This window comes from Argopecten irradians, chromosome 1 (genome assembly GCF_041381155.1).
Source record: "Argopecten irradians isolate NY chromosome 1, Ai_NY, whole genome shotgun sequence".
Taxonomy (NCBI): domain Eukaryota; kingdom Metazoa; phylum Mollusca; class Bivalvia; order Pectinida; family Pectinidae; genus Argopecten; species Argopecten irradians.
This window is the reverse complement of record NC_091134.1, coordinates 53616084-53642001: the sequence shown is the minus strand read 5'-3', so window position 1 is coordinate 53642001 and position 25918 is coordinate 53616084. Positions and strand designations below refer to the sequence as shown.

General features: G+C 34.1%; 1 protein-coding gene across 1 annotated transcript; it reads left to right on the top strand.

Annotated features, from left to right (window-relative positions):
* Positions 1 to 13: 13 nt before the first annotated feature.
* On the top strand, positions 14 to 25368 carry LOC138333163 (lebercilin-like protein). The gene is given in 10 exon segments (XM_069281348.1): positions 14 to 157; positions 2441 to 2649; positions 2949 to 2975; positions 8014 to 8409; positions 8412 to 8524; positions 10672 to 10809; positions 11168 to 11389; positions 12667 to 12723; positions 17964 to 18587; positions 20827 to 25368. Coding segments are annotated over 9 exon segments (2814 nt in total). The 5' UTR covers positions 14 to 157; positions 2441 to 2528; the 3' UTR covers positions 21943 to 25368.
* The last annotated feature ends 550 nt before the right edge of the window (positions 25369 to 25918 follow it).

Genomic DNA, 25918 nt, shown 5'->3' with positions numbered 1-25918 from the left:
GGCTACGTCACACTTTCTTACACATCCGTTCTCTTGTTGCTGGGCAGGTAAACAAATCCACACCGGGTACATATTTTCATTAAGCATGGAAGTAAACGTCAATGGATGGATATACAGTATATTCAGTGATAGAGTTTTAACATCATAGAAACGTTTGGTATGTATATTGAGACCCATACGAATATAAATCCCATTTAGAATAGCTATTGAACATTGAGGTTATCAACCTGACAGTGTATTTTTACACAGTTCAACTTCATAAAAATCTAATTGGATTGACAAACTGATGGCAAATCGTGGAAACGCTTACGTTTCCTTTCATTTATACCAGTCCATATGTTCAATAAATCTTATATAGATAATATGATATTGGCATATGCAAACTTTTTGATATACACTACTGTGTATGGATTCTCAGAATTGGTATAAAACAGGAGCATGCATGTTTGATTCATTTCAATGTACTTTGGTAAACAGAAACTAGAAACTCTTAATTTTGCTGTTGTAATCTATGACAACATTAAATATATAGCATTGATAAGTAAATTATTACGAGATTATAATATGAATCATGCACTGCATGGGAAGAGCGAAGCTCTACTTGTTTATTTTATTTTTTATTTCATATAGAAGACATAATTTAGAAATAAAAGGACATACTTTAAACTATAAAAGTTTAACAGGAGAGGAGAAAATGTAGCGGCCAGACCGGGATTCGAACCCGGGACCCTCCGAACACTAGCCGAGTGCTCTACCATCTGAGCTACCTGGTCACCGATGATCGACCCAGTTCAATCCCGCTACACTCCTCCCTCCTTTCTTGAAGTCTTTGCCCTCAAAGGCATACGAGACCCTTCCAAACACCACCACCATGGGTTATTTAGTTGGGCACCAATTCTGTAACAGGAAAGGAGAAAATGTAGCGGCCAGACCGGGATTCGAACCTGGGATCCTCCGAATACAAGATGAGTGCTCTACCAACTGAGCTACCTGGTCATTGATGATCGAACCAGTTCAATCCCGCTACAGAAGTATATGATATAGTAATTGTCTAGCATAAACTCAAAGAAATGAACTCAAAGATTCGGATTTATCCGTGTCCATGCAAGGCCTAGAGTGCCGCATATGTGAATACTATGATTTCGCGCCATTTGTTGATGATATGTGACGTCAGGATTCTTTGTGCTCATCTTGGCTTGGTGGATATTTTGACTGCATTCCATAGCTTTTAATTTTCAAAGTGTTATAATTATCATTTTAAAAAATAATACAAATTTTTAATTACTCCTGTTATGCATATGCATTAATTAAAGATATATTTACTGGAGAGGGCAGTACTGGAATTGCACAACCAGAACAGGTTAAACCGGAAGTACGAAAAATTTTTAGCCATCCATGCATGCAGCCTCATTTATCTCAATATGTACTTTTGCTTACATACATGTTACCGGAACAGAGCTTCGATTTCCAACGCGCTTCGCAAGTCGAAAGAGCTTCGCTCTTATAATAAACAAAAATGAATGTTTTTTTAAATTTCTCATTGTGTCACAGTGTCAGTGATATTCCCAATGAATTCCTTATTTTCACAGGAGATTAAATTTAGGAGCTGCTAGTATGAATTGGTAACTTTGATAAAGTCATGTGAATCCATCACATGCTAGTATACAGCATTGCAAAAGAATAAGACAGACAAAAAAAACTTTGGAATCAAATGAAATGCTTAGTTAGTTCAACATTGTTACAAGAAACGACAAAGACACTTGTGATACAAAGTTTTGTCAGAAGAGTAGTGGATAGCTGGAACGCCGTATCAAATAATGCAGCTGATCTGTAATTGTTTACATCACATCTCATTAACCAATAATGCGATGTAATAATAAAACTATGTTACACTCAATTTCATTGCCGAGAAGTCTATGGTTATTTTTACATAGCCTGAAAGAATTGTACATCAATTATTATGAAGTCGTACACAACCTTTTTGCAGGAAATTTTAAAAGTGACAGTTATTGACCAAACTAAACTATTGGCTAAGATATCAATGCACCACAACTGAGTTTGTTTTATTGTATAAATATGTAAAAGCAAGGAAATTAATGCATGATTAAGTCACAGAAGAATAACCTTCGATCTTTCATTGTTTAGTCTACTCCACAAGTTTTATCCTTGTAGTTTTTATGATGCTGCAAAACTACAAATTTTAAGTGTAGATAATTTAACTTGTCATAAATAAACAAATAGCTAACCAATAATAATCATAGGCTAGCCTGCCTTCACTCCATTATGACGATGACCATCTTCCATCAGTCATCCAAAGCTATACCATCGAAGCTACTAACCATGATTTCAATACAAAGGTGACACTTGTTACTGTTAGAATAAAATCAATTTACACTTTTGTAGTTCATAAATTGAAAGTCTTGTTAAATTATATTTTCAGGTACCTCCAGTGCAAGATATGTAAAAGGTGTTTGATTCAAAAATTGAATAGATATTAATTTGAGTGAAAGTTGTGTAAAATCAGCAAGATGAGTTATCGAGCAGCAGAAGATGATGATGACTATGATTACAGTGATGATACATTCGACAGTGAAGACGAAAAACCAGCTCGACGCACAGAATCTTTGAACCGCACTCGCAAAACAACAGGTATCAAAACTACAAGATAGTTAGTCTATTCAGTTGATACACATTGCTCCAAAGCTAAAATTACTCTTTCTTTTATCTTCTTGTTTTAGTGTAATTGCATAATATATCAGCTACTTGTACTTAGTTTTCATTTTCTTTTGAGTTGCATCTGAATTATCCTACAGATTTTTTTCTATTTGTTTCCATTTATTTTTGTCCACAAATGTAATGAAACATTTCTCACTTTTAAAATTTGTAGTAGTGTTTAAAAACCAAAGGGTAGAATTTCTCATAACCTAATGATGCAATTAAAATTTCAGACGAAATTTATTTAGGGAAAAAGGCTTGTAAGTATTCTATCATGGGGTTGTGCTGTTTTTTCCATCACTTGCTGCAAATTTAGTGAAACTTACATGGGTACTGTACACATAGAATGTAAACTGTATTGAATATGTGATGTATCTGTGCAGGTTAGAACAAATTAAAGCATGTGCATATACTTGCATCTACAACATCTGTGCTTTGTCATAGTAAAAAAGGAACTAATGTTTAACACAATAACATCATATCAACCATACTACATTGACAGTAATACAATACTTTATGAAATATCTTTTAGTCCAGGTTTGGTGAAAATGAGTGTTCTAGTTAAAATGGTTACCAGGTATTGAAGAGGATGTTGTGGTTTATTTACATGTACTGGTAATGGTTTAGAAACCCTTTCTTCAAAAAAAATGACGACTAGTGTACATTCTTATAGATTGATAATTGGGTTTGTCATCTTGTTAAGTTATTAATATGCTTCACTCATAAATTTTTCTCCTATTTTTTTTCTCCTGTTATGGGTGTTGATCTACAGACTACTTCTATAGGACTCCTTTGCTCTGTCATAACGATAACACTGACTAAAATTAGTAAGAGATTGATTTAGGAGTGATGACATGTTTACATTATGAAATGATTGATGTGTAACATCCTAGTGTGATATGATAATGTATATACATACTGGAAATGTTATTGCTATACAGAAATGTAAACAAATACTTTAGCGATCTTGGAGTGATTTAATTTTAAAATAAGAAACGTTACTGGTTAAAGCAAACTATATTGGTATCTCTGAGAACTTTTATTAAGGTCCACAAACAGTACTGTCATCATATCTAATACCAGAGATTAGCATGACCCCAGCTGTATATAGCGTATAGATATATAACAAAGCGTAGGGACAGTTGACCAAAACTGGAAATCGTATAGGTACCTTTGTAGTAGAAGAGCATATAAAAATTCTGACATCTTAAATGGTTTTCTCCTACAACAGTATAGATGGTATTGATTCAGATTTTTTAGACAAAAACTGTAATTGTACTAAGTTTTTTTATTATGGAGCCTCAGACAGATCTATAGATTTAATCACTTGGCATATGTTTTGGAGGCCATAAACTTTGTACTGTTGTTCAAGTAGATTTACAATATCTCAGCAGAGAACAAATTTGACCAATCTTTGCCCATGTTCCTGTGTATGGCCAATAAAAAATGTACCATTACCTATTGCTACACTTACCTATCATTGATTTCACCAAAGCTGTTGTATTTTACACCAATCTGCTTACAGAATCTTGGTCTGTTATTGGACGACCAGATTTACAGTGGCGTATATCCATTACAAGCAACATGCATAATTAAGCTTTTTGTGAAATAATCCAGCATGATTACACCTGCATGTTCAGTTTTTGTGAAAGATATTCCATATGTTTATGCCTGTAATAAAAGTGAATCTAGGATATTTTACAGCATAATTGCATGTATAGTATGATGCAATGATAACGAGAAAATGCATTGCCAATTACGCCTTGAGCAGTTAAATCATATTTACATTAGAGGTAAGTTAAAAACATTCAGTGTATGCATTTGTAATGTCAACTGGTATAGCTTTTATCTTTTAACTTATTACAGTATTTCAATTTTTTTCACTGCGTCAGTGTGATGTATTGACATGATGATTCATTGAGCTTCATGAGGATTTATTCCATCTGGACTATTGGAAAAGAATAGTGTTGCTTTGGCAGATATTTGTATAAAATAGATTCAAAAATGGGGAATTGATTATATTATAGAAAGATTTCCTTTACATAAATGTAAATCTAATATTAATCTATCTTCAAAACAAAGCTGGCATAATCTATTTTGGTCAATCTGGTTATAGAATCTATAAAAATTAACTATTCAGACAATAGACTTGTAGCACATTGTCTAGAGAGAGTAACTGACATTATGTACAGGATTAGCTCTACTTGGTGTTCTATCATTGTATGGTAATCAATTTCAGCCTGAAATAACTTCCATAGACAATATAGTCACAACAACTATTGCATGCCCTTAACCATTGACTGTCTGATGAAAAGTTCAGGGTTTAACTCTTAGTACAATTATAATGTAACCTCTACAAGACAAGAATGATGGTGTCTTGTTTGCTAGAGCATATCAGAAACTATCTTACAGTGATACAGTATGATATATAAAAGATTTAGAAATACATACATACTAATTTTAGTAAAAAGAATTCAGCATCGTAAATTGATAATTTTTATAAGATGCAACCATAGGTGGTACATTACTTTCATAAAATTCACATGCTGACATTTGTAATGGGATGTAAAAATCAAAACTTTTAGTGAAATTTGAACCAAAAATAGCTTCTTTTATGATTTGTGAAAGTGTCCTTGACAATGCTAAGCTTTTAAGTCATACTGATTTTTTGCACACGTTTCCTATCACAATGAAACCCCTGCAATAATGTAGATATAAAGAAAGTGTTCCAGCACTATTAAACTATATTACTGCTAGGTAAACATTAGAAGGTGTTCCAAATTACCATTGAGATAAACTGCTATGGTACACATACCTGTAATTCCTTAAAGGTGAGCGCGGAGAATGTCAGTGCTCTACTGTTATGGGATTAATCAACCTTTATGAACACGGAGACTTTTAAATGTTCTCTGATCAGTCTATCTATACCCTTAGTCCTTAACTGTGTATTGGGGATAAGAGAACAAACTCCTTTTTGTCAATCCGCATCGCGTTATGTATGTATATAATCCTTTTTCGTATAGTTGACATTTATCTTTGTAACGAGAAGGATCCCTACTAGTTATAAGCCGCTGTCTGACAAGGTAGCATTCATGTGATCTTGTGTACAAACTGTAGTCTACATTTAAACATTATATTGAACAGTTTACTGGGAACCTGTTTGGAAGTTTAACAAGCTGTTCTATTGAAGTTCTGCATGATGTTAGGTATGGAAAAGATGCTAGGTCTTAGCTCCAAAACTATTCCAAAAGTCCTCTTCAGTACAATAGGAATAATTTGTTGATTTTGTGAGAATTCGTGATTTACAACGGTTGATGGTGGGGTTTTAATGTTTATGATGAAGGACTATATAGGTTTGGAACTTGAGTTGAAATATTATAAGTGCTAGTTACACATAAGTGTTAAAGTCGGAGCCATATACCAATACATGTGAAGTGTGGTTATGTTCAAGTTGGCGAGCAATATGGGACTTCAATATGGTGAGAATTTTCTAATAGTTCCTTTTCTATACTTTTACTCTTCATAGATCCAGATTTTATCTCATGTTTTTCTTGTACAGGCATGTACTCAAAACTATATCATTAGCTTACCTGAAGGGTAAATGAAGATTGTAGTTTGGAATGATTTTGGTGAGAACTTTTTGGGATGTATTTGAAATAATGAAGCAATGATGGCTATTTTCTGTTATCAAAATACATGTACTAAACTGTTTAAAAATATGCATGTGTTGAAAATGAGAAAATGACACAATGCCATAGTGTTGTTATGGTGTAAGGGAGAAATAAACATACAGTGAGGTGATATGTGGAACGTAGGAATTACAGAGATAGGTGGCAAGGAATTAGAAAGTACAGAGCAGAAGGAGTATTTTTTTATCAAGGTGGTATACATGTACAAAAGTTTTGCTAAATCAAGTGGCAGGAACTTTCATTCATTTTTGTGCAAGAGGCTTAAAAAAATTATATCAAGCACACGAGAGTCCAGGTTGGTCAGAAAAAAATCCCATAACGGTATATTAAAGTTAGCATATACTGAAACTGTTCATGCTGTATATAGATTTTCCCAAGGAGATATGTCATGTCACTAACAGTCAGTGATGTTGACATAACTTGATGTTCTGTAGACATTGTTTTGATTTGTAATATCAGTCAGGGCTTACAGCAAGGCTGGCCTGTTTATCATCTATTATTTAAGTAAACCGGTGGTGATGGAAGGTATTTTATGTTATTTACATTTAATTAACCACAATCAATTAAGCACATTGTTGTGTAAGGAGTCAGATTGTTTACCTTGTTTAGTACACAGATTTATTGTGGTACTTGATATAACAGGTAAGGCAATCAGAGTTTGGAAAGGTCATTTGTGATCATGTAAGGCTTGCTTAGAATTATAAGATAAAGCACCAAGCAGTCATTGTATACACTTCTATAATTTGATCTATATAGTGAATCCGTCTTGATTGTTTGATTAAAATATCTTCAAAATCAAACTCCTTTAATTGCTGGGTGGTGGAATCGAAAGCCTTGTAAAGCAGTTGCTATGTTATGGTTTTCCTCTGGTTACTCCTCCACCTGTCCACTATTTCCAAGATCTAATACATCCTTAAGTGACTGTAGCTGTTATAGAAAACAAATATGGACCATTGTCTTAAAATATTAAGTTTTCAATAATGTTAAAGTTGTAGGTGTTTAAGGACTTAAGGTCATGGCCATCATTGAGCTTTGGTTTTGAGTTGATTAGTTGGGATTTATGTCCAGTACCTAATTTTGGTCAAATATTAATTAATAAAAAAAACCATGTGATATGTTGAGTACATTGTGCTTAAATGTAAAGCCAATCAATGTAATTATCTGAATACATTACTATAGTATCAGATATTGTAAGAATGAATGCTGGAGAAACGCCAGGAGGCACAAGAGACAGAATTGATTGCATTCTTGTAACAATGATAATGTAAAGTAAAACTTCATTGCTGAGCTAGACCTTTGAAATCATTGTTTGCTTAAAAAAAATAATGCCTGTTGAAGATGCAGTGTTTTGTGTTGACAAATTTATTGTTTTTGGATTTTATAAATACATGTTCTGATAGTTGAGTATGTTAGCAATTTTATTTGAATAATATTTTGGTTTTAGACTGAAACAATCAATTTTTCTTTCAAAAATTTTTCTTTTAGTGTTAGATTATTTTAGTAGCTTTCTGCAAACCCTTTTTCTTTGTGAAGAAAAACTCTAAAAGCATAATTTATAATACATGCAAATGAATGATTAAACATTTTTTTTTTTTTTTTTCATTAACAGCTCCAAGGAAAGATGACAGTCGTGGACGAGGCAGAGGTAGGGGACGAGGAAAACAGCGGTCAACCAGCCAAGTTACACCAAGGGTTGACCCTGTCGTACAACGTGTTTTATCAGCACGCAAACTCCGAATTAATGAACTTAGAAATAATATGGAGGACCTCCTTAAGCAGATTGAGGACATGAAGGAGGAAAACAAGTTATTAAAGAAGACTCAGTATAGGCAGGAAAAGGCACTGAACAGATTCGAGGATCGGGAGAGTGATTTGCCACAGATCATGCAAAAACATAGCAATGAAACTCGAGCAATGCGTGAACAGTTAAAGAAAACAAAAGAAAAATATGAGAGAACTGATAGGTACCTACGAGATGCAGAGGACGAACTTGAAAAAGTGAAAAATGAAAAAAGTATAAGAAATTAGTGGATGAAAATGATTTATTAGAAAGAGATGAGCTTCAAACTAAAGTAAAGAAGGCCGAGATTGACATTGAAGAAAAGGAAGTTAAGATCAAGGTGAGTAGGCCTTAAGGTCTTAAAGGGACAATTCAGTCCTTCTTGGTATGTAAAAGAATTAGCCTGAGCGAATTGTCCCTTTAAGTTCTACTTAGGAAGGCATGATAGAGTAAAAGGACAAAATTTTAGAAACCTTCCTTATCTTTTGTAATGCTTTCACAACGAATTTCCTTCATTTTGATTTCAGGAAGTTTAGGGCAATATAATAAGCAGTTGGAGTTGGTGGGTGGTAGTAGGACGGTCTAGGACCCTATTTGAGATAGTTCTAGATATTAAATATATGATGATGTCATATTGAAAGGCATAAAGAAATTGCACCAATATCAAAATTGGAGAAGAAATATGAAGAGATACCAAAGGAATGTTGTTTATAACAAGATATTTGATTGGAACATAATTGTTCTCAGTAATTCCTCATTTAATAGCAGGAAGTAAAAGTTATTGTAATTGTAAGATACATGTGGATTTCCTGCTTGCATTACCTGCCTATTGTAAATTCCCTTTCATATGTATCATAAAATTAAAATATTAAAGGTACTATTATCCTCGCAAAAAGTGAACGGGAGGCGTTTTATGACGGTCTGTTGCAGTGTTCTGATGAGATCTATTAGTTACGGAGCTTTGTTTATCTCGTTGTAACAAACAGCAATATCCTCATGGGAGCTTAAGATGTTCTCTATCAGGATAATCAATACACACCTCATAACGTTATGTATATATAATACATAAATTCATGTAGGCTGTTATCTACTATGATTTATTGGTGTTTGTCATACAGAACAAGTTAGGTAAAGGTGTCAGGTGGAGGGATGGAAGGGGTCAGGATAAGGGGATTTGGTGAAAGGGGCTGGACATAAAGGGGCTATGTGCAGAGGATAGGATGGAAGGGGTCAGGATAAGGGGTTTGGGTGTGAAAGGGGCTGGACATAAAGGGGCTAGGATGAAGGCATAAGGGGTTGGTGAAGGGCATAGGGGCTATAGGATCGGAAGGGGGTTGGGTGAAAGGGCTGGACATCTATGAGGGATAGGATGGAAGGGGTCAGGATAGGGGGTTTGGGTGAAAGGGGCTGGACATAAAGGGGCTATGTGCAGAGGATAGGATGGAAGGGGTCAGGATAAGGGGGTTTGGGTGAAAGGGGCTGGACATAAAGGGGCTATGTGCAGGGATAGGATGGAAGGGGTCAGGATAGGGGGTTTGGGTGAAAGGGGCTGGACATAAAGGGGCTATGTGAAGGGGATAGGATGGAAGGGGTCAGGATAAGGGGGTTTGGGTGAAAGGGGCTGGACATAAAGGGGCTATGTGCAGAGGATAGGATGGAAGGGGTCAGGATAAGGGGGTTTGGGTGAAAGGGGCTGGACATAAAGGGGCTATGTGAAGGGGATAGGATGGAAGGGGTCAGGATAAGAGGGTTTGGGTGAAAGGGGCTGGACATAAAGGGGCTATGTGTAAGGGATAGGATGAAAGGGGTGAGAATAAGGAGGTTTGGGTAAAAGGGGCTCAAGGTGATATGTGGAAGGGATAAGATGGAAGGAGTCAGGATAAGGAGGTTTGGGTAAAAGGGGCTCAAGGTGATATGTGCAGGGGATATGATGAAATTGGTCAGGATAAGGAGGTTTGGGTGAAAGAGGCTGGACATAAAGAGGCTATGTGGAGGGTATGTGTTGCAAGGAATCAGAATAAGGGGTTTGGATGAAAGGGACTAGGACATTAAATGGGCTGGGGCATTAAGGTGTTATGTGGTAATTTGTGGGGTGAACTAGGATATGGACGGATCTGTAGAATGAATAATTAAACTTGGAATAAAGGCAATGCCAGAATACAAAAGATTCAGCAATTTTGTAATATAATCACACTTGTCAATTTTTGCTATCTCATACTGCCCAATTAATCAAGGTATTTTATAACCATCCTCCTCCGTTGTTATAGTCACGCTGAAGGCAATATTAGTGAATAATGTTGGGCCATTCTTGGTTCATTTGTATTAAAACATCTCTAAGACAAGAAAAATCTCAAACAATGCATTGTCTATAAAGATTGAGAAAATCTCAGCGGTCAAGTTTTACAAAAATGAACGAAGGTCCAAATGGCAAATGAGACAATGCAACTAAATCAATCCATTAACAAAAATATGGTTTCCAATTTTCAGGATTTAGAAAGACATGTCAACAACTTATCAAAAAACCATCGTCATGAGCTCGGCATTGAAATGGCAAGAACACGAGATGCAAAGAAACAAATGGACGTTCTAAGGGAGGAAAATGAACGTCTTGAAAGGCAGCTAAAGGTAGGTGAACTAGCAATGATAGCCTTTAGAGCCAGGGTAAGGGTCATTAGTCTGATAAAGGCACAAGTTTCTATACACTGTCAGATCTACATTCGAATTGAAGCTCAAGGTCATTGCAAATGGCAACAAGATCTGTTATTCATATATTGTATTTTATTTTATGTTTTTGGTTAACTACCATTTCTTTCAATAAAGTTCAATGGAATGTATTTCTAATATAAAAGTGGATGATATTGACCATCATACTAGCAAAGATTTGTAGTACTGGTGACCTATCAGATGTAATACATGTGTGTTACCATAGAATTGTTCTATTTTAGTGTTTGAGGTATATAATTACATCCTATCTCAATTTCAGGAAAAAATGAAGGAATTAGAGATGAAAAATATTTATGCTAACCGCATGTCGAAACCTGGCAGTCGTATGATGCCAAACTCTTATAGTGGAACACCGATGAGACAGCCCAGTCCAAATTCACCACGGCGACGACGTCCACCATCCGTCCATGACCTCAACCCTCGGGAAAAGGTCAAATTATACGAAGAGAGGCGTAAAGAAGAGGAAAGGAAACAAAGAGAGGTTAGTATGGTTGTAAGATGGTGATAGGTGATGGGTCACATGATAGTATATAAATAGATTTTTATTATGAATGACATTTAGTTTGGGACTTTGTTGAAAAAATTCAATTTTCCTCCAGCTTGCATACAAAAGAAATGCCTAAATAACCATGCATGTCCACAAATGAAACTCCTCTTTTATTTCTCTATATCTTCTTACAACTTTGCAAGAAATCACATTCACATTTTTGAGATATATTTGGGTAGTGTACTGTAATATTTGTACATGTATTGAATTTGAACTATAATTGTGGGAATCAAAATATGCTGGTTGCTTTGTCTTAAATTAACCATATATATTGCTTGAAAGGCCTGCTATTCTATATCCTATTTTCACCCATATATCTTTATAAGGAAAACTTATTCAGTAAAGTTTAAACTCCTTTATCCCGAGCTATAGTTTATTAGCTTGCCGGTTAATTGTCTCTACTGATTTTACAAAACATTATCTACAAACGTTTCCTACCAATTTTAACTGTCGTCTGCAAAAACGGCTTACAATTTTGCTTTTATTTTGTTAATGAATATATGGATAAAACAGACTCATGTTTATGGTTTTTTAGTCAAATTTTATATGTCATTCAAAATTGTGCCAGTCATGACGGAAATTGAAAGCATTATTATGTACTTTTGTACTAACATTTAAATTATACATTGATTTACCCTCACTTGGGATTTACTACAGACACACCAATAAATACACTGGTAATATATATACACTGTTGTTGTAATGTTGTGTATTCAATTTTATTTCATGATTATTCTAGACTACATTACACAATGTCATTTCTACTATTAGTAGAAGAGACAGATTGGTTGTAATTCAGACTTAAGTTACCCGGGTACATGTAACCTGAGACAATTCTAACCTAGATGTAAAAGTTTTTAACTAAACCATGGAAAATTGCTTATCACTACAAATTTTTTCTTACTGTCATTCTGCAAGAAATAAAGTGACGATTTTCTGATGGATGTGGGGACTATTTGTAAATTGATACAGTGACCATATATATTTATCATACCAGTAACCCAAGAATTTGTTATCGGATTTAAATCCATCAAGTTAATATCCACGAGTTAGTGACATGTAATGAATCCTGATCATCTCTCTATGTTTATGTACATACACTAATCCACTTGTCCGTCTTCTTGTTTCTGTAAAACTATTCTGATTCAATTATAAAAGGTCTATCTACTTTAGTGGTTAATTTGTGTTTTGTTGAAATTTGAACCAAATAGAGTACATCACCAATTCCAAGGCTACAGTTTACTCAGGAAAGCAAGGATTACGAGAAGGTATAATCTGTTGTGGCCTGTTAACATGGAAACCAGCAATCAGTTTACTACAGATAGAGATGTCATTAGCTAACACTAACAATAATTTTGGAAAAAAATATCAGATTTATTAAAAATAAAAAACAAAAAAAACTCAAAGTTGTCAGTATATAATTTCCCTAAGTTTTGTAGAAAGTCTTATCTTCCTTAACAAAGAAAGAATAGAAAAAAATTGCAAATAATTTGAATTTTATACCGTATTTTCACTAATGAGGGCGCCGGGCGCGGGTAAATGGCCTAGGGGGGCGCCGTTATTTGAGACCATTTTTAGATGTTTTTTTCTGAAACAGACTATAGTCATCTTGCTTTTAGTTTCGTATTTTTCTGAAACTTACTATAGCCAAATTACGTTTTGAAGTCAAGTAAGTATTGAAATTACATAATTATGAAGAAATGTTTGCACCAGAAGTATTAAACATTGGTTAAATATGTATGTTTCACGGAATTTTGGCATTTTATGCTAGCCTGTTTGTTTACCATGCGTACACAAAATGGCGGACGGTGCTTTCGATCGCTACTTTCGTTTTGTGGCAGATGGGAAATACCGACAAGAGCACACAATTAAATGCTTAAAAATGATAACATGCCTGTTATTTAGTAACCTTTATCATAGACATACAGTAAGTATTCATAAAACCTGTATAGACATCGCTAAAATGTTGTTGCCAATAGGGAAAATTTTATACCTGGTTTTACATGTATTTCATCATGCAGTAATAATAGTATTATTAAGAGTGTGTCATTGAAAAAGAAATCTTTTCAGTTCAAATCTCTGGAAAAGCTGCAGTGCATTAATTATTTATCTAATATTGAATTCTTTAGTAAAGACTGAATTGATTACTGGTATATTTTTTGGCTGATTAGGGAGATGATTTCCCGTTTTTTCAGGTATTATCATAATTCCTATATTCAGTATATTTTTATGTTACTATGTTTGCTGGTTCCCACAGACATGTTTCGTTCAGAAATACTGTTGGTGTATAATAGCGACAAGCATGTTGTTATTCAATGTGAAAACTATCCTGCCGCATGTGAAATATCTAATTAACTGTGTTAATGTTTTTGTTGTTGAAAAATTCTACCATGTTCTTTTACGAATTATATAACAATTAGTTGTGTACCACAGGATTTTAGCTCTTAATACTTCATGATTAACAAATATGCTATTGAAATCCAATTTTTCCATTTTTATATCATTAAACATTCTTGATGATCAATTTCAATTCTATGTTTTCCTTAAATCAGTCATCAACCTGTAATTTAAAAGTAAATTATTCATGGTTTTTTTCTCTGTGATTTTTGAACTGAAATTAAAACCATCTCTTCATATACATGTATATATTTCAATAATTTTATGGTATTGTTAACACTGTTTTGTTTTATTGTTGTTCTTATATTCCCAATTTCATTTTTCTCCCTCACTTGTTTGAGAAAGAAAATTAGAACTTCAAGTTTTAGTTTCATCTAATGTTGTTACATTAAAATAATATTTGTTAATGAAGTTGAAGATGTGCAAGGTCAGATAATATTTTCCCTTATTAAAATAAATTAAATGTTTGATGTAAACAGCCAAAAATACTGATTATAAAAAGAGAAACTTCCAGTGTCACTCTACAGAAGACTTACCAGGCACACATAGCTTTTGAGTCTTGACAGTCATCTGGTTGCCCTTTTTAGCCCACCATCATCAGATGGTGGGCTATTCAAATCGCCTTTCGTCCGTGGTCCGTCGTCCGTCCATCCGTCCTTCCGTCCGTCCGTCCGTCCGTTAACAATTCTTGTTACCGCTATTTCTCTAAAAGTACTGAAGGGATCTTTCTCAAATTTCATATGTAGGTTCCCCTAGGACCCTAGTTGTGCATATTGTATTTTGGGACTGATCGGTCAACAAGATGGCCGCCAGGCAGCCATCTTGGATTTTGATAGTTAAAGTTTGTTACCGCTATTTCTCATTTGATAGTTAAAGTTTGTTACGCTATTTCTCAGAAAGCACTGAAGGGATCTTTCTCAAATTTCATATGTAGGTTCCCCTAGGACCCCAGTTGTGCATATTGCATTTTGGGACTGATCAGTCAACAAGATGGCCGCCAGGTAGCCATCTTGGATTTTGATAGTTAAAGTTTGTTACCGCTATTTCTCAGAAAGCACTGAAGGGATCTTTCTCAAATTTCATATGTAGGTTCCCCTAGGACCCCAGTTGTGCATATTGCATTTTGGGACTGATCGGTCAACAAAATGGCCGACCAGTAGCCATCTTGGATTTTGATAGTTAAAGTTTGTTACCGCTATTTCTCAGAAAGTATTGAAGGGATTGTTCTCAAATTTCATATGTAGGTTCCCCTAGGACCCTAGTAGTGCATATTGCATTTTGGGACTGATCAGTCAACAAGATGGCCGCCAGGTAGCCATCTTGGATTTTGATAGTTAAATTTTGTTACCGCTATTTCTCAGAAAGCACTGAAGGGATCTTTCTCAAATTTCATATGTAGGTTTCCCTAGGACCCCAGTTGTGCATATTGCATTTTGGGACTGATCAGTCAACAAGATGGCCGCCAGGTAGCCATCTTGGATTTTGATAGTTAAAGTTTGTTACCGCTATTTCTCAGAAAGCACTGAAGGGATCTTTCTCAAATTTCATATGTAGGTTCCCCTAGGACCCCAGTTGTGCATATTGCATTTTGGGACTGATCGGTCAACAAAATGGCCGACCGGTAGCCATCTTGGATTTTGATAGTTAAAGTTTGTTACTGCTATTTCTCAGAAAGTATTGAAGGGATTGTTCTCAAATATCATATGTAGGTTCCTCTAGGACCCTAGTTCTGCCTATTGCATTTTGCGACCACCATCTTGGATTTTGATAGTTTAAAGTTTGAAAAGCAGAAAAAAGAAGTGTAAGTTTGAAAAGCAGAGAAAAGATCCCTCTTTCATTTGTCAGACATAGATCAATCTTTGGTGGGCGCCAAGATCCCTCTGGGATCTCTTGTTGAAGCTACCTGTAAGACAGCAGAATCTAATATGGGAATCTATCACATGACCCAATGTTGACCCAAAGTCATTTGACTGAATATTGTCCATGTTTCTAAAAGAGGAAAATGAAATTTCAAAAACTGTTGACAAATTACATGTAGCAGAAAATTAAATCTGACCTTGTACAGTTTGAATTTAGTATCTGCCATCTTGTCTATTAACCAATGCTGTTTTGAAATGAAGAAGAAAACTGCATCAGAACTATGTTTGTTTGTGTCAGTTAATACTTAAGTCTTATAATACTTAACCTGGTATATTTAAATGAGATAATGAAGGTCACTCTGGCCAAGAGGCTGATACAGTGGTTTCTGGACTTGCTCTCAACCCTGGCCCATTCACCTGCAAATATTCCCTTAGAGGCTGGTCCAGTAGTTTCTGGCCTTGCTCTCAACCCTGACCCATTCACCTGCAAATATTCCCTTAGAGGCTAGTCCAGTGGTTTCTGGTCAGAGTATCACTTTTAGCCTGTCCTCTGTCTCCAATATCCCCAACAGATGATGATGTACCCCTCCACACACTAATGTCCTACCACCCCATCACACCATCTACATAAAGATAGCTGTTGCCCCTCCATATGATGATCCGTTGATAATGATATCCAGGAGATCACTTGACCAACTGTCCAAAATATAAGAAATATAAGATCATTCATCAGAGATAATCATATAATATATGAAGGTCATTGACAGTTAAAAGTTAACATTTCCATAAATAATGGATTTTGACAAGATGGTTGATACTGTTTACAAATGAGGTCTGATGTCTTGACCCTCGAATACTGTGGCTATTAATAAGACAAATCAAAGAATGCCTTTATTTTTAAAAAAAAATGAAGCATGTCAAAGTTGTATTCCCAGATATTAGCAGTGTCGTGTTGGATAATTATGGAAGGCAGCAGTTCTGAAGTCAGGCATTTTATACCTCATTCTGCATCTGTTAATTTTTTGACCTAGCATGTGTTTAAGGACTTACCTTGACATTGTAATGAAAATATACATGTACCCTAAACATTATGTATTATGACCTATTAGTAAAAATTCTGCTTATATATATATAAGATCATTGAATTGATATATTTTACTAATTCTGCTTCCATTGAATATCATTGAGTGTTTGTAGTAATGTTTTCTAAACTTGATGCTCATGAGTTGTTTTGTAAACTTAATTTTCCATCTTTCAGGTAGTTTGAAAGCAAATTGCCATGCTTTCCTGAAATAAAAAACAACCTCATTTCTGCTTATTACAGCTAACATGACCTTTACTAACTATTATTCTGATAGAAAATTAGATATTCTGCTGACGAAAATCTCAGTATGAAGATAGAATCTGTAATCTTTGATATTCTTGTTAACTCACTAATACTGCTGTAATAGATTCCATTAGAATTCTATTTTGCAAAAGCACTTTTGAGTTTGTTAGTTTTCAAGGTGAATTTGGTGCCAAAATAACAATTAAAACATACATGTATGTTCATGGCTACACGACCTTGTATTAATTTTAGATCATGATAAGGACACTTTTATTGGAATGAGAAGAGCAAAATTTGCAACATTTTGCTTTTTTTTTTCAAAATTAAAGCGTGACTTCATGTTTGTATAATTAATTTTTCTTTGTTTTCATACCAAATCTGGCTTTCTGATTCGCCAATATTTTTTTTGCATACCACTATGAAAAAAAATCTGAGAATGGCGCGAAACCCCGACGTTATCGTGACGTCACAATAGAGACAATGAAGTTGCGTATTGATTCGGGAAAAAAGAGTCCTTTGAAAAACCACTACAGTGTATAATGTTACATTTAAACATACTTCATTTTATCAAATAGAGTATAAAATTAATTATAAGTATTGATGTCATTATTTTTTAATTTTATCGGGGTACAAAAAGAAAAATTGTTTGCAAACTTTTGTGAGAATCCGCTAAGCGGATTCACACAGTTTGCAAACAATTTTTTTTTCATAACTTGATAAAATTAAAAAATAGTGACATCAATGCTTAAATGTACTTGTTAACCAGTAAGCCCTGAATATCCTACACATAGAGAGAAAAGATACTTTGGTGGTATGAGGGTTACAAATGGTGAATGGAGATCATAATTAATGGTAAATTGTCTAGGTATTGGTTTAGTTGTTTTCTCTCCTTTATAATTTGTCTAATAATATTTTTGACTGACAGAAGAGAGCATCTAAGTCCAAACCCCCTGCATATCGTGGTGGATCCTTATCTCCAAGGAAACCAGTTTCTACAGAGCCAGTAGCATCTAAAAAAGACAATAGTAGACCATGGCAATCAAGTCGACAAGTCCAGTCTGAAAAACCAAGACGGTCAGAAAATCTGTCTGATCGACAAAGACCTTTCTTATACAATAATAAGAAAAACAAGGCAGATGACAAGCCAGTCAAGTTGTCTTGGCGAGCAGACGACAACTACGGAGGCACAAAAACACCATCTTCTAAAGGCTATAATGATGATTTTGAGAGGGCTACTAGTGCAGGGTCCAAGGAATGGGAGAGAATAGATGAGGATACTGATGATTCCTACTCCAAACCTTTCGGAAAGAAGGACCCCATATCATCCAAAAAATCCCCCCGACATGAGAAATCAACATTCACATCAACAGGAAAGAAATGGCCCTGGGAAAGTTCAAGTGATAATAACTACAATGTAAGCAAGAAGCCTTCGGTAGGAAGTACACGTATCTATGCATCACCACCTAGTGGTAAAAGTAGATACAAATCTGTCGGCAAAAAATCTACTATTGCTTCTACTTCAACATATTCTGCTGGCGAAACCCTGCAGGTGATGGGTTATTCTGTGTGTGGCGGGCATTGTTAACATCCTTTTTTTGTAGTGAATTCTGTTACAACTAAAACTCTTACAAGTTGACTTGCACTTTCGTTTGAAAAGCTGACTGGGATGTTCAACAATGTAGTGTTACATTGTACACAAAATGACTTTAGATTTACACTTATATCAACAGCAAAAAATTACAATATTTAATTGTTATCTCCACCTGGAATGATAAATCTCTTAAATCAACTGAACTTTTTTCAACCTGTTGACTCCCAGCTTGCTTGAACTTTAATGTAGTTTATTTTATTATTGAAACAAGAGTTTTCTTCAATCTTTATTAAATGATGAGTGAAGAAAACAACAATTGATCTTGTGTTCATAACATTGTTAGTTACCTTTTAAAATATGCCAGATTTTTTCCTGACATTTCTTTTTTTGTGGTTTGGTCCTTATTGATATACAAATGTCCCAGATAAACTATATCTGTGGTCAAAGCTGTGCAAATTCAAATTTTCGTCTTTACAGATTTAATCTTTTTTGTGCAAATTTCAAAATATTTACCATAAAAGCATAGTCTGCAAATGTGAAGTCTGCAGTCTAAAGCTACTGAAAATGTGTTAGTTTTGTAAAACATTCTGATCTTTATTGACAATCATCAGATTGATATTTATGTTGTATGCTGATAATGATTAAACCTCATACTTACATAATTGTTTATAATCTAATATTCTGTCTGCAGATGTAGAGCTGTCCACCATTTTTAATTCTCTCCTGCGTGACTCTGCTGTGATTTATTATAATGTTTAACCAGATTTTGTATGATCTTAATGTTAGATGTGCCAGTCTTTTATTAATAATTAATATTATATGACTTTGAAATTTGTGTATATGTGTAATACTGCCTCCTTAATTAGTACAACTAATATCTGACATTTTGTCCACAGGATTTGCTGTTGAATATAATTTACAGATATTAATACTGGGGATAAAGACAAGTTTGGTTGGAGATAGCTTCAGAATCAATAGAATAAAGCAGAATATTGGTTGGGGACATGTTGATGGTTGAAATATATCAAAGAAATGCTTCCAAATTATTTGTTATGTATTTTCACGGCAAAATTATCTGAACTCAAAAGTTACTGGTCCTTTCGTCTAGTTCCCTAACAGACGTAGACTACTTCCATTAAAATAAACAACTTGGATTGGCAAGTATATACAATATATGATTTACTTTATTTTGGTAATAGTTTCACCTTTTTAAACATCTGTGTGATGCTCTTTCTGAGTTCTTAAATTCTGTGTCAACTCTAAAATCTGAAGTCTGTCATACCTAAGTGAAGTTTATTACAAAAACTTTCTGTTTCTCGTAAACGTAATGAAATTCCTCTAAGATTATACTGTTCTTATTACATGTATAAGTGTTCCTCATCTTCAAAAGATTTCAGTACAAAGTTATTCATTTAAACTGTCTGTCCATCTGTAGCAATACAAACTTCTTACTCTACTGGTTTTGTAGTATTAAAGTCAATGTTAGAGGTTGATTGTACTACAGCTCTGTCTGTGGGTTTGTTGATGTTAGAGGACCGTCATGTGATACATGTTATTTGTTATTGTCCACTTCCTTTACCCCCCAACCAGGTAAATGTTTTAAACTCTCAGATTATTATAGAAGTGAAATGCTTCAGTATGTTTTATGCTATATGTGTCTGCTGGGTTTGCTGTTAGGGAAATAAATAAAGATCTATGTTTACAAAATTTACTGTTAGTGATGTTCACGATTTTAAATTTTATAGAATTCACCATTTTGCTGTCACTAATTCTAACAAAGTATACATGTATTTGCATATAGATGGAAATATTAATTGTAAATAGTAAATATGTGACAAATAAATGGAAAACTAAAAGTCAGATTGGATCCAGATAATTTCAAAATTAGAAATATAAATCTACTACAGTATCCTTGCATTAACAAAAGTATTACATTCAATTTGCTTTAGCGGCATTTGTATTTGTTAGTGGTAATCTTCAGAGAATTTTATTTGAAATTTAGTGGAAATCAATATTTTTGTCTACTGTCACTTAGAAATTAATATCCATTAATGATTTCTTGAATTCCACTGAAAATTTTAGTGTACATTATACCATCTTTAGATTATACTTTCTTATTCAATATTTATTATGATCTATTGAAAGTTAACTGAAATTTTATTCTAGATTTCATTTAAATTTTGTGAATCTTTTTTAGCAACAACAGAGAGCACAGGAAGAACGAGAGGCCCGTGAGAGAGAACGCAAGCTTCAACAGGAACAGGAGGAGGAAGCACAAAGGAAAGAACGCTGGGAACATATGGAACGTGTGCAACGGCAACAGGAGGAACGAGAACGAAGTGAACGAGAGGATCAGGAGCGTAGACGGCGAGACCGTGAAGAACAGGACCGTCGTGAGAGAGAGGAAAAGGACAGACGTGATGCTGAGGAATGGAAAATGAAACTAGAGAGAGAAAAAATGAAACGTGAAGCCGAGGAACTGAGACGAGAACAGGAGGAACGGCAAAGGCGTGAAAGAGAACGGAAAGAACAGGAAAGGCGAGCCGAAGAAGAAAGGGAGCGTATTCAGAGAGATAAACAAATGGATGAGGAGAGACGCAAGAAGGATCTCCTACTGGCTAAACTAAAGGACATTGATGAGGGAAAGAAAACCGAAAGAGATAAAAGCCATGATCCATTCTTCCTTACTAACAAAACAGATAGCGATCTGGGGTCCACTTCCTCTAGTAAAAAGAGTTATCAGTTCACAAAGCCTGTAGAAAACCTTCACCATGGCAAATGGTCGCATGAGGATGTGTCTGTTCCTTATCTAGAAAAACAGAAGAAGAAGAAAGAGAAGGATGATGATGGTGGTTACCAACCATCATTTGGGCGACGGGGAGAATCTAAAAACACAGCTACCAAGAAAACAGGTGATGTTGTTTTCAATGACGATTTTGCTAAACCACCTAAACCCAAAGACAACAAGAAAAAAGATCTTATGGCAGATTTGTTTGGTAATCAGACAACCAAGAAAACTAATAATGATGATGACATTTTCTCAAGTTCAAATTTTGATTCAAAGAAAAAGGACACAGCAAAATTGTCTCTGTTTGATGATGAACCAAAACAAACTACAACAAAAAGAGAGAACTCGTTATCATTGTTCGGAGGTGGAAGTGCTCTGCTTGATGATGACAATAATACTACAACGAAAGACTCTTCAAAGTTGTTGCCACGGCGACAGCGCCATACAACAACCACATTTCAGTCACGTCCTGTAGTAAACGCAGTGGAGCACTTTGATGACGACATTGAGGAAGTTATTCTTTAGCAGCATAGTGTACCTTTAAAAAGTCCATTAACGTTGTGTTGTTAAGTTTTGTCAGCACAGTCATTTGTGTATTTATAGATTTTATACCAGAACTTTGTAGAAGAACCATATTTTATGTTGTTTGATATTGAAGGTCTTATGTAATAATGTATCTTTGTAGACTTGTATGTACCTAATGCACCTAAAAATACCTGTCACTCCGATGGATCAGTTGCAATGACGGCCATTCAACTCAGTTATACATGTGATTTGATGACAATGATATTTAAAGTATTTATTTTGATCTGGTGTTCGAAAATACAACTAAAATTGTAAAATAGTCAAAACTAATATTAGTGAAGACTTAATAGACTAAAAGAAACTATAATTGAATTTTATTGGGACCATATCTAAACTGACAGATAATTATCTAGTTGGTGGTATACATATACCATATATGATGATGTGCACTGAAATGCTGTAGTTGAAAATTTTTAATATGAAAAATGAACTGCTTCAATTTCATTCCCAACTGCCAAATTCAAACTGTAGAAAATTCATAATTAAAGCTAAGAGAATACCCCTTTGGTATTAAAACTTTGGACAAAGAGAATGGCCTAATTGTTCTGACTCCTTGTTACTGTGGCAGATACTTGTGATATGTATGTATTCCGTCCTCTTGTATGGGTCGTGGCTAAAGCTCTTCTTGTTACTTTGTGTGTGCCAAGTATGAATGGACATTTCTTCCGACAAATCCTGGTAATTTGTTGATAAATAGTCAGAGTGCATGCCTCATTTATATGCAGAGTTTTATGATTAACAGTTTTTTTATGAAAGTTTATGAAAGTGTCCATATGTAATGTAATGGAATGCTAATTACCTTGGTAGTCGGCATTGAGAGTATAAAATTCAAAAACTTGTTTTTTTCTGTGAGCTGATTTAGTTAAAATTTCTGTTTTCCTTATAGTGAATAGTCTGGCAAGGGAAAGATAAAGTCGGTAAAATGATGTTGATATATCCAGTATAATTTTCTATGAAATAGAAAAATAAACTTCCCACCAAAATCGCTCTGCATGCGAAGAAATTAATTTATATTATAGGAATAGTAAAACCTATGTGGCATATCTTATTGTTCTATCAGTTCAATTTAAATTCAATTTGAAAAAAAAATGCTTGAAATTCACTTTGTCTGTGGATGTATCTTTATAATAAATTACATTTTATGCTCAATTTAAAACATTTTTACCTGTTATATAATTATAACAAGGTATGATATCTATGCATTGTCCAAAAGAATCTTTGATTAGATAACCATGATTTTTTAGACAGGAACAAGACAAGTTCTTTTGAAGTACAGAAAAATCTGTTGAAGGATATTGAACTCTGAGGTCTATGAAGAATAGATCAAGGCATGACTTGCCACTGATAAATATTTGTTTACATGTAGTCAAGTCAAAGTCATGTTTCCATAGACACAGTTGAAAATGTGTAGAAACTCTTGGCCTCAATATAGAAATGTTGATATAACCTTTATAAGCTTTTACTGAAAACAACTTTCTGGATGTTCTATATTTAACTGAATTCAAGCAGGTAACAATTTATCTCCGTCCAATCAAAAAATACTTACATTATTTTCTGAACAATAACATTCAATTTCAAGTAATATACATCATATACATATATTCAAATATGCATGCGAACAATCTAGCTACATTTGTATTTTACTTGATAAACTCCCTATGTCCTTTGTTGAATTTAGATATAATTGATGATCACTTGAACAATTCATAATCAATACTTGCCCATAACTGGTTAGAAAATTGTTGTCTGTTTTCTTAGTTGTTAAGCTCACTTTACAAACTGTAAATGTGAATTTTAATAGCCATTCTGTACATATATTTATTTATAAATCTTCAAGGCAGTTATTTTAGTTTTAATGCTACAGTTGTTATGCATCTTAACAATATATAATATTGTACTGAGTTTAATTTTTTCCGTGTTGTAATTGCTTTATAAATTCATGTATTTGGGACCAAATTTTTTCAAACTTAATGCTGATTTCTGTTTTCTTTTTATATATAAGAAAATTGTATTGCGTGAGAAATATAGAAATGCTATGTACATTTTATGTAATTATGTCTATTAGACATAATTTGTTATTTGGAAATTAACTCAGGATGAAAAAAATAATTGATGTTACCTAGCAACAACCCAAGAGCAAGAATGTGTTCAAATTTCACTTTGTTATTGAGTCAGTTGTGGTAATTACATGTTAAATGTTTTGTTAGTATTTGTTTTAGTCTTTCTTTTACTGAGAATAATTATCATGATCCTTAATTGTTAGTTTTTCTTAATCTTAAAGGTCTTTTTTTAAAGTTTCTGTAAATTTATACGTTATGTTAACTGTTGGTGCAGTCGGTGTTTAATTGTTATGTGAATACAAAATGTGTTTGATGCCATAGGCCCTATCCATAATGTACAGTAAGCAAGATAATTATCTCCCTTAGATATTAATGGTACTCCCTGTGTCTATGCTGTATATGCTAGGATAAAGGCTAAATTCATCCTATTGATGGGTAAAGGCTACCCTTTGTTAATGAAATTATGTTCAACATGTTCAATAATTCTTTTACTGATTAATATCCAACAACATTTCTATCATTAGGAAATATTGGTGTTCTCATATTGCAAGACATTTCAGAGATGCATCATATTTAATTTGTATATGGAAAAGCCCAATACTGCAAAAAGTATATATTATATATATTAATTACTTACATAATAAGATAATATGTAGATGCTGTCTTGATCAATGCCACGAAAGCATTGAAAAGACATTAAAATTATCTCCTAGATAGGTACGATTAGTTTTTGATAGATATCAAAATATGTACAAATATATTCCTTAAACTGTAATTTTCTGTGCGACTAAATCTTTAACATATCACTCTTGCTTTCCTTAAATGTACAGATCATTTTAGATTTTTTCTGAATACTCTTTGAGAAATAATTGTCATTTTTCACTCAAAGCAGCCAATTAAAGTTTTTGTTGTTTCATCAATAAACCTGTACACAATGTAGACATTTCCATTTCCAGGTATTTCAAGATCAAGAAAAAATGATATGCAAATATTTTTGTGTACCTACGTGAATTACCAACATTTTTTTTTAAAATTAATTCCCTTTTAACTATAAGTTGATCTTAAAGTTTGTAAAGTGTGCTGGAAGCTGCATACCTTGTGTTGTAATAAAGAGTTGCCTCCTTTGTATAGGTGCTGCGAGTGTTCCTCTCACAGTGGGCTGGAGGTTATTTATTAGGCATTCTGTATTCCAACCATGTGATATAAGCACTCTCTCTGTGACTAACTTAATTAATATGTTTAAGCATTAATTAAGTATTGTGTCACCATTGAAAAATCATATCAACTTATTAAATATGACAAAGATGTTTCCTTGTTGGTTTTTATTTAACTAGATAATACCACATACAGTATCAACTCTTGTCTGAACCAGTAATACAAATGGGTTTTCCTGAATTCATATATTAAAATAAGAAGCTAAATTTTTAGCATACTACACACCATCTAATCTTGATGGACCAACATACCAAGTATGTAGAGCCTGAAAAAGTGTTTTTAGGTCAGTCACCCAATTCAATAAGTCTGCAACAAACCATCTCCCATTGGTGGACTAATATGAAGTATGAAGTTCAAAATCCTTATAGTATAATAATAATATAAGATATACCCTGAACTAGTTCAGTCATACAGACACAACACAAACCTTTAGTCTCTCCTCGGCGTATGGCGGGGACTAATTTTCACAGGACTGAAATGTGAATCCCATTGCCAGCATTCACAAGGGATTGGAGAGTGGTTCAGTCATTCCAACATTAGCTCTCCACCTAGTTACTAGGTACTGACCATTGGTTTATAGGGGTTTCTTCCGAAATCTGGCACATCCTTAAATGACCCTATCTTTCAACAAAGTACCAATG